This window comes from Cetorhinus maximus, chromosome 30 (assembly GCF_964194155.1).
Source record: "Cetorhinus maximus chromosome 30, sCetMax3.hap1.1, whole genome shotgun sequence".
NCBI lineage: Eukaryota > Metazoa > Chordata > Chondrichthyes > Lamniformes > Cetorhinidae > Cetorhinus > Cetorhinus maximus.
In genome coordinates, this window is record NC_135908.1 from 6,433,977 (window position 1) to 6,446,520 (window position 12,544).

Sequence of the window (12,544 nt, forward strand, 5' to 3'; positions counted from 1 at the left end):
AAAAAAAAGGATTTGTTCTTGCGCTGCAGGCAGTGCTTAGAAAGGCTGCATGTACTGCCTCTCCCTGGCTAAACAGAGTAGCAATCGCTATCTTGAATATGGCTGAAAAGAGAGACATGTTGGCGAAGCTTTTCGTCTTGCACTCATCAGGACAAACACAAGAATGCCAAATTTCAAACAATCACAACACTTCACACTACAGGAGAAAAGGCTGCTGATTGGTTGGCAAGTCGACTCTGATTGGCTGGGGCTTTGCCATGGAGAAAGCAACAGGGAACTATAGGCTCCCCAGGTTCCTGGATAATTCAGAAAAGGGGCGTAAGGTTTGAACATATGCCTTTTATTTTCAGAGAAAGGGTCCCTGTGTATGAATGTTGTCACTTCTAGCAAGCATAAATGAGCCATATTATAGGCTCGAGTGATTATCTTAAATTGGTTGTTCTTAATCTAGGATTGCTACCTTGAGCGGGACTGGAGTCACATTTGGACCAGAGCGGTCAAGGACAGCAGGTTCCCTTCCCCGAAGGGCATTAATGAACCAGTCTGGTTTCGTTGGCAATCTTTCACACCCCTTTATCTTGGTGCCAACCCACAAATGACCGGAATTAATCAATTCAATTTCACAACTTTCCACAAAAGGATCTGACTTTTTGGGCTGTTGGTCTGTAATCAACAGTGTGTCTAAAGGGTTTAACATGTTGGAAATTTCATTATAAAAGATTTTACATTCTTCCCACTTATAAACGCACCAAAATAAACTCTTAAAAGCTGTTCTGCAGATTCTTCCCATCACACTTTCACTTCCTGACTGTAAGGTAGCTTTGAGCAGGTCTCACCGTCCATAGCTACAGCGAGGGAACGGACATCTGGAGAATTTCAGTGCTCACTCTGTGTGGTGCAATCCAGTGTAAGAAGTCTCGGGGTGGGGGGGACTGTGAAAGTGCTCTGAACAGGTCAGAGCTGATGGGGAGCTATAGCTCAGAATTGCAGTAGGTGCAGGTGGGCAGGGACACACACATGCACAGGCACACGCACGCATGCACACGCCAGTTAAGTGGCGAATCCCTATGTTGAAAATGCGAGCTGTGTCGTGGTGAACAGGTTCCAGGTGTAGGTTAGAAGCAGAATACTGTGAACGCCGGAAACCTGAAATAAAAACAGAAAACTCGGAAAAACTCAGCAGGTCTGGCAGCATCTATTGCGAGAGAAACCGAGTTAATGTTTTGAGTCCGCATGACTCTTCTTCAGAGCTGACGAGTTCAGGTATACGTTATTGAGTTGGGGTAGGAATAGAGCATTCTCAATTAGGGAACGGAGCTTAAGGGGTGATGGTGGCGGAGTTGTAACGTTACTGGACTCATGATCCAGAGGCTCTGGCTAATGCTCTGGGGTTCTGCATAGGTTCATATCATTGGCTGTCTTAAAAACCCATCCGGTTCACTAATATTCTTCTGGGAAGGAAATCTGCCATCCTTACCCGGGCCTGGACTATGTGTGACTCCAGGCCCACGGCAACGTGGGTGACTCTTAACTGCCCTCTGAAATGGCCGAGCAAGTCTCTCAGCTCAAGGGCAATTAGTGATGGGTAGCAAACGCTGGCCTTGCCAGCAACGTCCACACCCCTGTACCGATAAAAATAATGTAGTCCCTGCGCCGTGTTCCACCATCCAATGAGATCATGGTTGACCTGCAGCCTAACTCCATACCCAACTTCTCCCAATATCCCTCAATAAAAGTTTGGTTAGCAAATATCTGCCAATTAAAATTCACTGTTCCAAATGTCCGCCACCCATTGCATAGAGGAGTTTCCTAACTTCCTCCTGAAAGGTCTGGCTCTAACCTTTAGACTATGTCGCCTATTCCTCGACTCACCAACCAGCAGAAATAGTTCCGATCTACTTTATTAGTTCTCCTTAAATATATTGAAAAATTCAATCAAATCGCCCCTTAATATTTAAAAATTCCTGGGACTACAAAACTAGCTTATGGAATCTTTCCGCATAATGTAACCCTTGGAGCCCAGGGTAGATGCTGGTAAATTGACACTGTATTTCCTAAAAGCTAAGTATGTGTGTGTGTGTGTGTGTGTGTGTGAGCGAGCAGATGCCTGCACACGTGCTCCTGTACGCACTGTGTGTGTGAGCGAGCAGATGCCTGCACGCGTGCTCCTGTACGCACTGTGTGTGTGTGTGTGTGTGTGTGTGTGTGGATGCCTGCACGCGTGCTCCTGTACACACAGTGTGTGGGTGTGTGTGTGTGTGTGAGCGAGCAGATGCCTGCACGCGTGCTCCTGTACGCACTGTGTGTGTGTGTGTGTGTGTGTGTGTGTGAGCGAGCAGATGCCTGCACACGTGCTCCTGTACACACAGTGTGTGTGTGTGTGTGAGCGGATGCCTGCATGCGTGCTCCTGTACGCACTGTGTGTGTGTGTGTGTGTGTGTGTGTGTGTGTGTGGCGTCTGCATATGATGAATTCTCTACACTAAACTTCCATCCTACTTGTCTCAGAAATCAACTCCATATCCTGTGAAAACAATCTGCCCCTACGAGAAAAATCATTTACTGCAATTTATTTAATTCACACAAGACTTTTCTGCGTTAAAACGGTAGATGGGGTGGTGGTGGTTGTCAATTTGGGAATTAAGCCGTTTGCTTTCTGCAACTTGGATCATTTCCAATTATTTGAGGTAGGCGCGTGTTTCTTCAACAGATTTATTCTAAGTGGCATCAACTACAGGAGGATCTAATAAGTGCTTTCCTTCCAAGAACCGTTTCATTAGCTGAGTGATCGAAAAACCCCTGAGATCAGTAGCTGCTGGCTCAGTGCAGAGTTGTCTGAACACAGCAGGCATCAGGTCTGGTCACTTTTATTGGCCTCAGCACCTTTAGATTTCGGTGTTGGGAGGAAGAGGGAAAAAAAAAAGATCCACTCCTGGAAAGGACACATTTGGGCAATAGGGGCGCTTAAGAGCTGCTGCACTCCATGGTCAAATAGCCTGTTCATGCTTACTTTCCAGGCTGGTACACGGGGATGAAGTAGCAGAGGGCACATGATCCACATGTGAGAAGAAGGGGTGGAGGCCAGGGAAACGGAATTAGATAAAAACAATTCTCATACCAGGAACCCAGCCAACACAAAGTTTTCTCCTGTGCCCTCTCGTCTTCACTGTGCTGGCTCTGTGCTGCCGGTCATTCCCCGTGGCCTGAAATCAATCCCTGCTCTACTTGAGGCTAATGTCAACAGGAACCCTCAGCAGGCTCATTAAGGGAAGGTATGCGAGATAGCAAATCACATGTCAAGTGGACAGCTTACACCCAACACGAGCCAGTACAACACGCAGCCCCTGTTATTTGACACTCGCCCTCTCGTTGACCGGGAAATGACTTTTAAAGAAACCTTGAGCGGACCAACGTCGTTCTTGTACTTTTGCCAGCTGATGCCGTCCGCCTTCTGCCCCCCTCCCCACACTCCACCTGCCAGCGATATAAGTTGTTCAGGCTCCTGGCAAGTGTTAGAATGAGAAGTCGCTTCTGCTACTAATAACAGTGGGACTCCCAGCAGCAGAGTCAAGGGCACTCCCTCACCCAGCACTGGAAGAATAAGTGAACAGTAACTCGAATCTTGGTGAAAAGAGAGAAATGTTGCTGAAGCTTTTTTTGTTTCGCAATCATTAGGACAAATGCAAGGATGCCAAATTTCAAACAATCTCAACGATTTGTATTACAGGAGAAAAGGGTGCTGATTGGTTGGCAAGTTGACTCTAATTGGTCGAGACATTGCCACGGGGATGGCAATGGGAAACTACAGGCTCCCCAAGTTCCTGGGTAATTCATAAAAGACACAAGGCTTGAACATATTCCTTTTGTTTGCAGAGAACGGGTCCCTGTGTATGAGCGTATGTCGCTTCTAGCAAGCGTAAATGAGCCATGTTAAATTGGGTGTTAGTTGGTTAATTGTCTGAATTACCCATCAGCATGAGGAGCCTATATAGTTACCATTGCTTTCTCCATGGCAATGCCTCAGCCAATCAGTGCCGGCTTGCCAACCAATCAGCACCCTTTTCTCCTGCAGTATAAATCATTGTGATCGTCCAAAATTTGGCATTCTTGTTTGTCCTGACGAATGCAAGACAAAAAGCTTCAGCAACATGTCTCTCTTTTCAGCAAGATTCAAGAGCGAGTGAGTGGGAAAGGTCCTCTCTGGTCTCAACTAGGAGGCTGGATGAGGATAGGACCTCCTGTCGGCCGCTGAATAACCCACACACTCTCATTACCTTGGGGCTGACTAGGGGTCAACTGGTCGGTGTCTGTTCAGCTGTGTTACATATTAGCAGGGACGGCAGAATTAGAATTGTCTGCTTATTTGGAGACAAACACTGGCAGAGACTCGATGGGCCAAATGGCCTGTTTCTGCACTGAAATCCTGCACACTCCACAAGTCAGGGAAGCAGCTGAAAATTGGGAGCTGGCAGACAGAGGGTGAAGCTGAAACCCCAATATTACAGTGCGCCTGTTTTGTAGAAATCTGGAATGAAATATTTGATGAAGTGGCAATCTAATTTGAAAACGCAGCAGATTAAATGATTGTAATTGCTGATCTCGTCATCATTTTTTTACAGTCAAAAAGTTGATTTGCTGCTCTCTGTCAGGCTGCCAGCATTACCAAATTAAATTCCAATATTTTCCCCCGCTACAGCTTTATCTGGCGTATGGAAATGTTGAGCAATGGGATTCTGGTATTCATATCCTGCATAGTTACCCACTTACTGATTTATGTCATAATGTAAACTGCTGAAATGGTTTTCTTCTGGTGCTCAGTTGCAACAGAGGGAGAGAGAGAGAGAGAGAGAGAGAGAGAGAGAGAGAGAGATACAAAGGGACAAAGGGCAGAGGGAATGCACAAGGGAGAAAGAAACAAAGAAAAAGAGGGGGCACAGAGGGAGGGGAATGGAGGAGGGAGGGGGAGAGGGAGAGGGAGGGCGAGGAGGGAGTTTGGGGAAGGGGGAGGAGGGTGTTTGGGGGAGGGGGGAGGAGGGTGTTTGGGGGGAGGAGGGTGTTTGGGGGGAGGGGGGAGGAGGGTGTTTGGGGGAGGGGGGAGGAGGGTGTTTGGGGGGAGGGGGGAGGAGGGTGTTTGGGGGGAGGGGGGAGGAGGGTGTTTGGGGGGAGGGGGGAGGAGGGTGTTTGGGGGAGGGGGAGGAGGGTGTTGGGGGGAGGGGGAGGAGGGTGTTTGGGGGAGGGGGAGGAGGGTGTTTGGGGGAGGGGGAGGAGGGTGTTTGGGGGAGGGGGAGGAGGGTGTTTGGGGGAGGGGGAGGAGGGTGTTTGGGGGAGGGGGAGGAGGGGGTTTGGGGGAGGGGGAGGAGGGGGTTTGGGGGAGGGGGTTTGGGGGAGGAGGGTGTTGGTTTGGGAAGAGGAGAGAAGTGGTGGTTTGGGAGGGGGAGCGAGGTGGTGGTTTGGGAGGGAGAGAGAGGTGGTGGTTTGGGAGGGGGAGGGTGGACAGGGGTTGGGACGGAGGGGGGGTTTGGGAGGTCCTGGGAAATTGGGAGGGGGAGGGGTTGGGAGTTGGGGAGGGAGGGAGGTTTTAACAGCAAGTGAAGCTTTAGTACTGTAGTGGTTATGTAAACAGGACCCAAGTATCTCCCCTCCCGCCAGCCAGTTCTGTAGAGCTCCACCACCCACCCCATTAACGTGGTTTCTAACTTACAGGCTGTCAGCACAGGATTCTGGTCTCTCCAGCAAGCCGCCCTCCATCACAAAACGCAGAACTTGCTCATTGGACATGCCCTGGTACGGCTGCTCAGCCAATGTGGCTATCTCCCAGAGAACAACACCAAACGACCTGCAACAGGAAGGTACAAATAACAGCCATTCATTGCAAGTCCATTAAGACCATGATTTAAAATTCTCATTCTCGTTGTCCAATCTCTTCATAGCCTTGTTTCCCCCACAACACCAGCCCTACCTCCATAACCTCCTCTAGCCCTATAAGCCTTCGAGATCTTTGCCACTTCCAATTCTGGCCTTCTGAGCATTCCCAATTCCATCATTGGCAACTGTGCCATCAGCTACTTTGGCCCCGAACTCTGGGAATTCCCTCATTAAACCTTACCTGTTACCCGCCCTGATATCCTGGGGCTCAGTCACATGTTTGATTATTGCTCCTGTGAAGCACTTTGGGCCCTTTTAGCATGTGAGAGGACCCTTTTAAGTCCACGTTGTTGTGGTTCTTCATTTCAAAATCCACCCAATTCAAATTCTGCTCAGACTTTGCCGCTGTAGTAACCGATCGAGGGTTTGTTTTGGAAAAGAAATACAGCAAATTCACCGATTAGTTTTCTTGAACAAGGCTCAAAATCTGCCAAAGGCTGGGCAGAAACACAAAACAAAAAAAAGAGACAAGATGCTTGGACCATTGCTGGGTCTAGTTTATGTGCAGGGTTCGCACTTTGTCTCTGCCTTCACTAAGGAGAGGGACGGTGCAGACATTCTAGTTAAAGAGGAGGAGTGTGAAATAAATTAGATACAATAAGCATAGTGAGAGGGGAAGTACTGGAGAGACTGGCATCCTTGAAGGTGGATAAATCACCAGGGCCAAATGGATTGTATCCCAGGCTGTTGAGGGAAGTGAGGGGGGTAAAGCGGATGTGCTGAGGTTAATTTTCCAACTCACTAGATACTGGGGAAGTCCCAGCCAATTGGAGGTGTGCGAACGTTGTACCATTATACCATTAAATGGTGTAAGGGATGGGCCAGAAAATTATAGGCTGGTCAGTCTGACTTCAGCGGCGGACAAACGATTGGAAAAAATTCCGAGAGACAGGATAAGCTGTCGCTTAGGAAGGCAGAGATTGATCTCAGGGATAGTCAGCAAGGTTTTGTTAGGGGGAAGATCGTGTCTTGCTAACTTAATAGAATTTTTTGAGGAGGTAACAAGGAGGATTGATGAGGGTACTGGAGTGGATGTTGTCTACATGGATTTCAGTGAGGCTTTTGACAAGGTCCCACATGGCAGACTGGTCAGGAAAGTGAGATCCCATGGGATACAAGGGAAGGTAGCAGGTTGGATCCAAAATTGGCTCCGTGACAGAGAACAAAGGATCGATGGATGTTTTTGCGAAAGAAAGCAGTTTCCAGTGGGTGTTCCACAGGGCTAGGTGTTGGGGCCCTTGTTGTTTGCTGTATATATTAACGATTTAGACTTAAATGCGGGAGGCATGATTGTAAAATTTGCAGATGACACAAAAATTGGCCTTGAAGTTGATAGTGAAGGGGATTAGCTGTCAACTCCAGAACAATATCAATGGTTTGGTTGGCAGAGAAGTGGTAAATGGAATTCAATCCAGAAAAGTGTGAGGTAATGCATTTTGGGGAAGGTAAACAAAGCAAGGGAATACTCAATAAAACAGGAAGTTGAGAGGGGTTGAGGAGGTGAGAGACCTTAAGAGTGCATGCGCACAGGTCCTTGAAAGCAGTCGGACAGGTGAACAGGTCAAGAAAGCAAATGGAAAGCTTTCCTTTATTGGGCAAGGCATTGAATACAAAAGCAGGGATGTAAGGATGGAACTGTTAGGCCACAGCTGGAATTGTGTGTACAGTTCTGGTCACCACATTACAGAAAGGAAATAATTGCACTTGAGAGTGTGCAGAGGAGATTTACAAGAATGTTGCCGGGGCTTGAAAATTGCAGCTATGAGGAGAGATTGGATAGGCTGGGGTTATTTTCCTTAGAACAGAGGAGGCTAAGGGGTTGGCCTAATTGAGGCGTACAAAATTATGAGGAGCCTAGATAAGGTAGACAGGAAAGACTTGTTTCACCTAGATGGAGGGGTCAGTTACCTGGGGGCACAGATTTAAGGTGACTGGTAGGAGGATTAGAGGGGACATGAAAAAAAAACTTTTTCACCCAGAGGGTGGTGGGCATTTGGAATCCACTGCTGAAGTTGGTGGTTTATAAAAGGTACCTGGATCTGCATCTGAAGTGCTGTAACCTGCAAGACCAGCGGACCAGGCGCTGGAAAGTTGGATTAAAATGAGCGGCTAGTTTCTTTTTTTCCTCTTTTTGGCCGGCGCAGACACGATGGGCTGAATGGCCTCTTTTGGCACCGTAAACCTTTCTATGGTTTGCACTGAACCCCTTGGTAGAATAGCTGCTATTTTGGCTCGTGCCACAAACAGTCACAACGAGAGCCGTGTATTGCAGGAATGAGTCAACGCCTTCAGGAGATCAGAGATTCATCGTTCTATGGCTTTAAGTCAAAACAAAAAAAGGTATTTGAATGTGGAACTGGTTAAAATCCTCCACAGGGTGAAAAAGCACCTGAGAGAGATGCACTGGCAAAGCAGATTTCCACAAGGTTATTCGAATTCCTTCAAACATTTGAAAAGGCTGCTGTTTCAGGCCATAAAAAAGGATAAATGATTTCTTCATTCCAAACTCCCAGGAACCTTTGCTAATTAAGATGTCAGAAGATCTAGCACATGATCTAATGCCGTGGCACAAATCTGTTTCGGATGAAGGTCAGTCTCTGCTGCTGAAGAGCAGGTTCACAGCTCAGCGTCCCCTCCCCAGCTGGAGAGTCACCCGACCCTATCCTATCCTTGCCGTCGGCAGAACGTTCGAATGTGCCGGTGGTGGTGGTCACTTGTTCAAGTTACCGCAATCATCAGGGTGGGTCGAGGCTGATAAGGTGCTGAGGCCAGGTTTCGTTCCACTTTGCCCCGGGTTGGGTTGGAAAAGCTGTGACCTGGTTCTGTTGTAGTGACTGATTCCCTTGCCTTTAAAAGAGGACAAAGTTCATTTTCTTTCTCTAAACCAAAACGTTCTTTGGGTGGGCTTATCGGCGATTGCGAGGTGCTCGGAGCAGTTGTAATTGGGCTGCCTTCTTGTTTATACGGACATATGGAATTAGGGTGCAGGAGGCCATTCGGCCCCTCCAGCCTGCTCCGCCATTCAATGGGATTCGTGGCCGATTCTGATTGCCTCAACTCCACGTTCCCACCTAACCCCCCAATAACCTTAGATTCTTGACTAACAAGGGGGTCAATCTACCTCTGCACTTAAAAATATTTAACGACGCAGCCTCCACCGAGAATTCCACAGGCTCACAACCCTCAGAAAAAACGTCTCCTCATCGCCACCCGAAATGAGGCATCAATTATTTATTAAACTGTGCCCACTAGTTCTAGTCTCTCCCACTCATCATTTCAGCGTCCACCCTGTCAAGTCCCCTCAGATTCTTCTAAGTTTCAACCAGATCACCTCTCATTCTTCTAAACTCCCAAATGGATACAGGCTCAACCTGTCTAACCTTTCCTCATAAGATAACCCAACCACCCCACTTCACCCGAACCCAGGTATCAGTCTAGTGAACCTTCTCTGAACCGCTTCTGACACATTTACATCCTTTCTTAAATAAGGAGGCCAAAACGGTACACAGTGACTTGTGTGACTTACTAAGGCAGTGTTTTTTCAACGCGGGTTCCCAGGGTTCAGTGCAGCTATCACATCATCTGAAAATTATACCCAATTTTTCAAGATATATTGTTCTTACATGTAATGAAAAATAATCCATCATTCATTCGATAGTGTTTTACTATGTTTGCATTTTTGTTTTATGATATATATACACACACATATATATATATATATATATATATATATAATACAGTGGGAGGGCTGGAGGGAGAAGGGGTTAGGGTTCCACAGGAGTTCACAATACATTGCAGGGTTCCTTAGCCAAAATAAGTTGAAAGTCATTGCACTAAGACAATAAGCGCATTGTGCTTCAACAGCATTGAGTTGGACTGGGGCCACAGGTACGGCAGACTGGCTAGTAATATTCAATTAACTTCTCTGAAAGAGACTCACCAGCCAGTTGGGTTGCGACAGTCTGGCAGATTTCGTGGTCAAACTGGTCATCTTTGATTGCAAAACTCACATCATCCTGGTACCATAACTGCAACGCTGCTGTTTCATCTTCCCTTTGAGCTGCAGGTTTTCACTGGGCTACAGTTTCAGGCTAACAGGAGTTCTCAGGTACCTAAATCCTGGCTGACACTCCAGTGGAGTGTACAGAGAGAGCGCTGGGAGGTGCTGGCGTTCGAGGCTCCATCTGCTCCCAGATCTCATGGTACTATTTTGCAGAAGAGCAGGGGGAATTCTCCCTGATGTCCAGGGCCAATACTTATCCCTCGATGAATGTTGCAAAAACGGATTATAGAACCATAGAAAAGTTGCAGCACAGAAGGCGGCCATTTGGCCCATCTTGTCCATGCCAGCCCGAGGACACCCAGGTGCCCTTTCTAATCCCACCTTCCTGCACCCTGCCCATAGCCCCGGTCACTATCACTTACTTTTTGTGGGAGCTTGCTGTGCACAAATTGGCTGCTACATTCCTGCATTACAACAGTGACTAGACTTCAAAAGTGGCGGTAAAGCGCTTTGGGGCATCTTGTGCTTGTGAAAGGTGCTATATAAAAGCAGGTCTTTGTATTTTTTTGGTGAATTAAATGAAGTTGGGAAGAAGTTTGGTATGAGCTTCAAGACAAGAGGAGCAGCGCCAATCTGAATCCTAAAATGACTGGTCATCCTCAGGTGAAGAGGGGGATCTGCTCTTCCGGTCTCGAGAGCTGGGCTGAGAGGCTGATTGGGTGAACTGGAGTGGAGGAAGTACCCCGGGCAGAAAGCACAGCCTCTGTACTCGAGAATTCAGCCCACAGCATTAAAATAAATTCAGGGAATAGCACTGGTGGAATCCGTTCAAAACACCCTGGGAATTATTCACTGTGCAATGTATAGCTGTTGTAAACGAAAGGCTTGATTTTCAAAAAGGGCACTGCGCCGTTTAATTTTTGCAATGTGTGCGCGCGCGGGTGTGTTTAAAACGCGCACTGTCACTCCAGCGGATAGTTTGAACATTCTTTTTATACCAGGCAGCCTTGGTTTGGGAAGAGGTGGTAAGTTCAGAGTTGAAGGTTATGAGGAGATAAAGCGAGGACCGTACCAGACGTCGGAGTGTGTGGTGAAGACACCATCTTTCAGTGATTCTGGGGACATCCAACGGACAGGGAGCAGCCCCTTCCCTCCTTTCCGATAATAATCCGTCTCGTAGATGTCTCGCGTCATCCCAAAATCTGCGGGAGGAGGGCAGGCATTTCATTAACGGTCGCGGCTTTTCACTTGTACAAAACAAAAGAGCCCAGAAAAGTGCACACTTCGAAGAGTCCAATTATTTCAGATAATGAAAAGGAGGCTCAAGGAGGTGCCAAATGGCGAATGAAATGAGGCAGCAGTTTGAAATAAACATTCTCTCAAGGTGCTGCTCCTGGTTGGGTCAGCGTCACAGGCACAGACCTGCCACCTTGACCAACTGTCCATTCCTCGTGCGCCCCTGTAGACGGCCAGTGCAAGTCGAGTTTAACTGTGAGGTGAGCAAACAGCCGACCCTGATTCCGTCCTTGCCCAACGTCCAATCGAGAGTGGCGGGGGGGGGAGCAGACGGGGCCCCATCCAAAAGAAAGCACCCTCTAACAGTGCATCACTCCCGTAAGCACTGATCTGGGAGGGTCGCCCTTCGTTATGTGTCCCAAGTCTCTGGAGTAGGACTTGAACCTACAAGTTGCTGACTCAAAGGCAAGGGTGCTGCCAACTGAGGCGCAGGTGACACCACAGACTGTTACAGTACAATATGCACATGCAAACAACATGGTTAAATCTTTTACTCAAGGTTGATGTTGGCTTGACTAAAGGTCAGGACTCTCTGTTTTGAAGCTGGTACAATCGCCACAATCAGGAAAACCCACCTCCAATCTTTACAGTATAATCCTCTGCCACCATACAGTTTCGGGCTGCTAAATCTCGGTGAACAAACTTATTAGCGTTGAGGTAAGACATGCCGTCTGCGATCTCGCCTGCCATCTGTGTCATCTTTTTCAGCGTGGGTGGTGCCGGGCCAGGTTTATTCTGTTGGGAGATCCACAACATTACTGAAGCACCCAGTAACTCGTGACACTAAATTCAACCTTCTATTCAGCCCAGACTCTGTCTTTCCCAGCTCCTGCACATTTAGCTACAGTGGACCTTCCTCCAGCCTGGTTTGGGCAGCCTGGGCTGTTGAAATTAGAAAGTTTGTCCCTTGTTTCTTTGATTTTCCTCCCAACCTCCACTCGACAACAGTCAGCTCAGCAGAGTCAAAATGCGTCTTACACCAGTGTCACCAGCAGCGCTAGCCCAAGGTCCAGCAGGCATACAAACGTAATCGGGGCAGGAGTAGGCCATTTGGCCCCTCGAGCCTGCGCCGCCATTCGATAAGATCACGGTTGATCGGATTGTAGTCTTAACTCCACATTCCGCCTACCCCCGATAACCTTTGGCTCCCATGGGTAGGTCTCATGAAGCAGCAGGTCTAGCACTGTACAACGAAATCAGAGTGAAGCTCCTCTCTCTACACTGCCCCAACAATGTGCTTCAGCCCTGCTCTCAAGAGAGAGAGCATAAAGACTTCCAGCATCCATCTTGCGATCACTCTCGGCTACGTCGACCTCTCAGT

The 12,544-nt window shown here is 47.9% G+C and overlaps 1 protein-coding gene across 1 annotated transcript in view; it reads right to left on the minus strand.

Annotated features, from left to right (window-relative positions):
* The window catches only part of igf1ra (insulin-like growth factor 1a receptor), a 228,607-nt gene that overhangs the window by 3,698 nt on the left and 212,365 nt on the right, over positions 1–12,544 (minus strand). Inside the window, exons 18-20 of the mRNA XM_078532356.1 lie at positions 11,799–11,958; positions 11,000–11,129; positions 5,701–5,835 (exon numbers count right to left, since the gene is read on the minus strand). Of these exons, the coding sequence (XP_078388482.1) occupies positions 5,701–5,835; positions 11,000–11,129; positions 11,799–11,958 (425 nt within the window). The remainder of the gene's footprint in view (positions 1–5,700; positions 5,836–10,999; positions 11,130–11,798; positions 11,959–12,544) is intronic.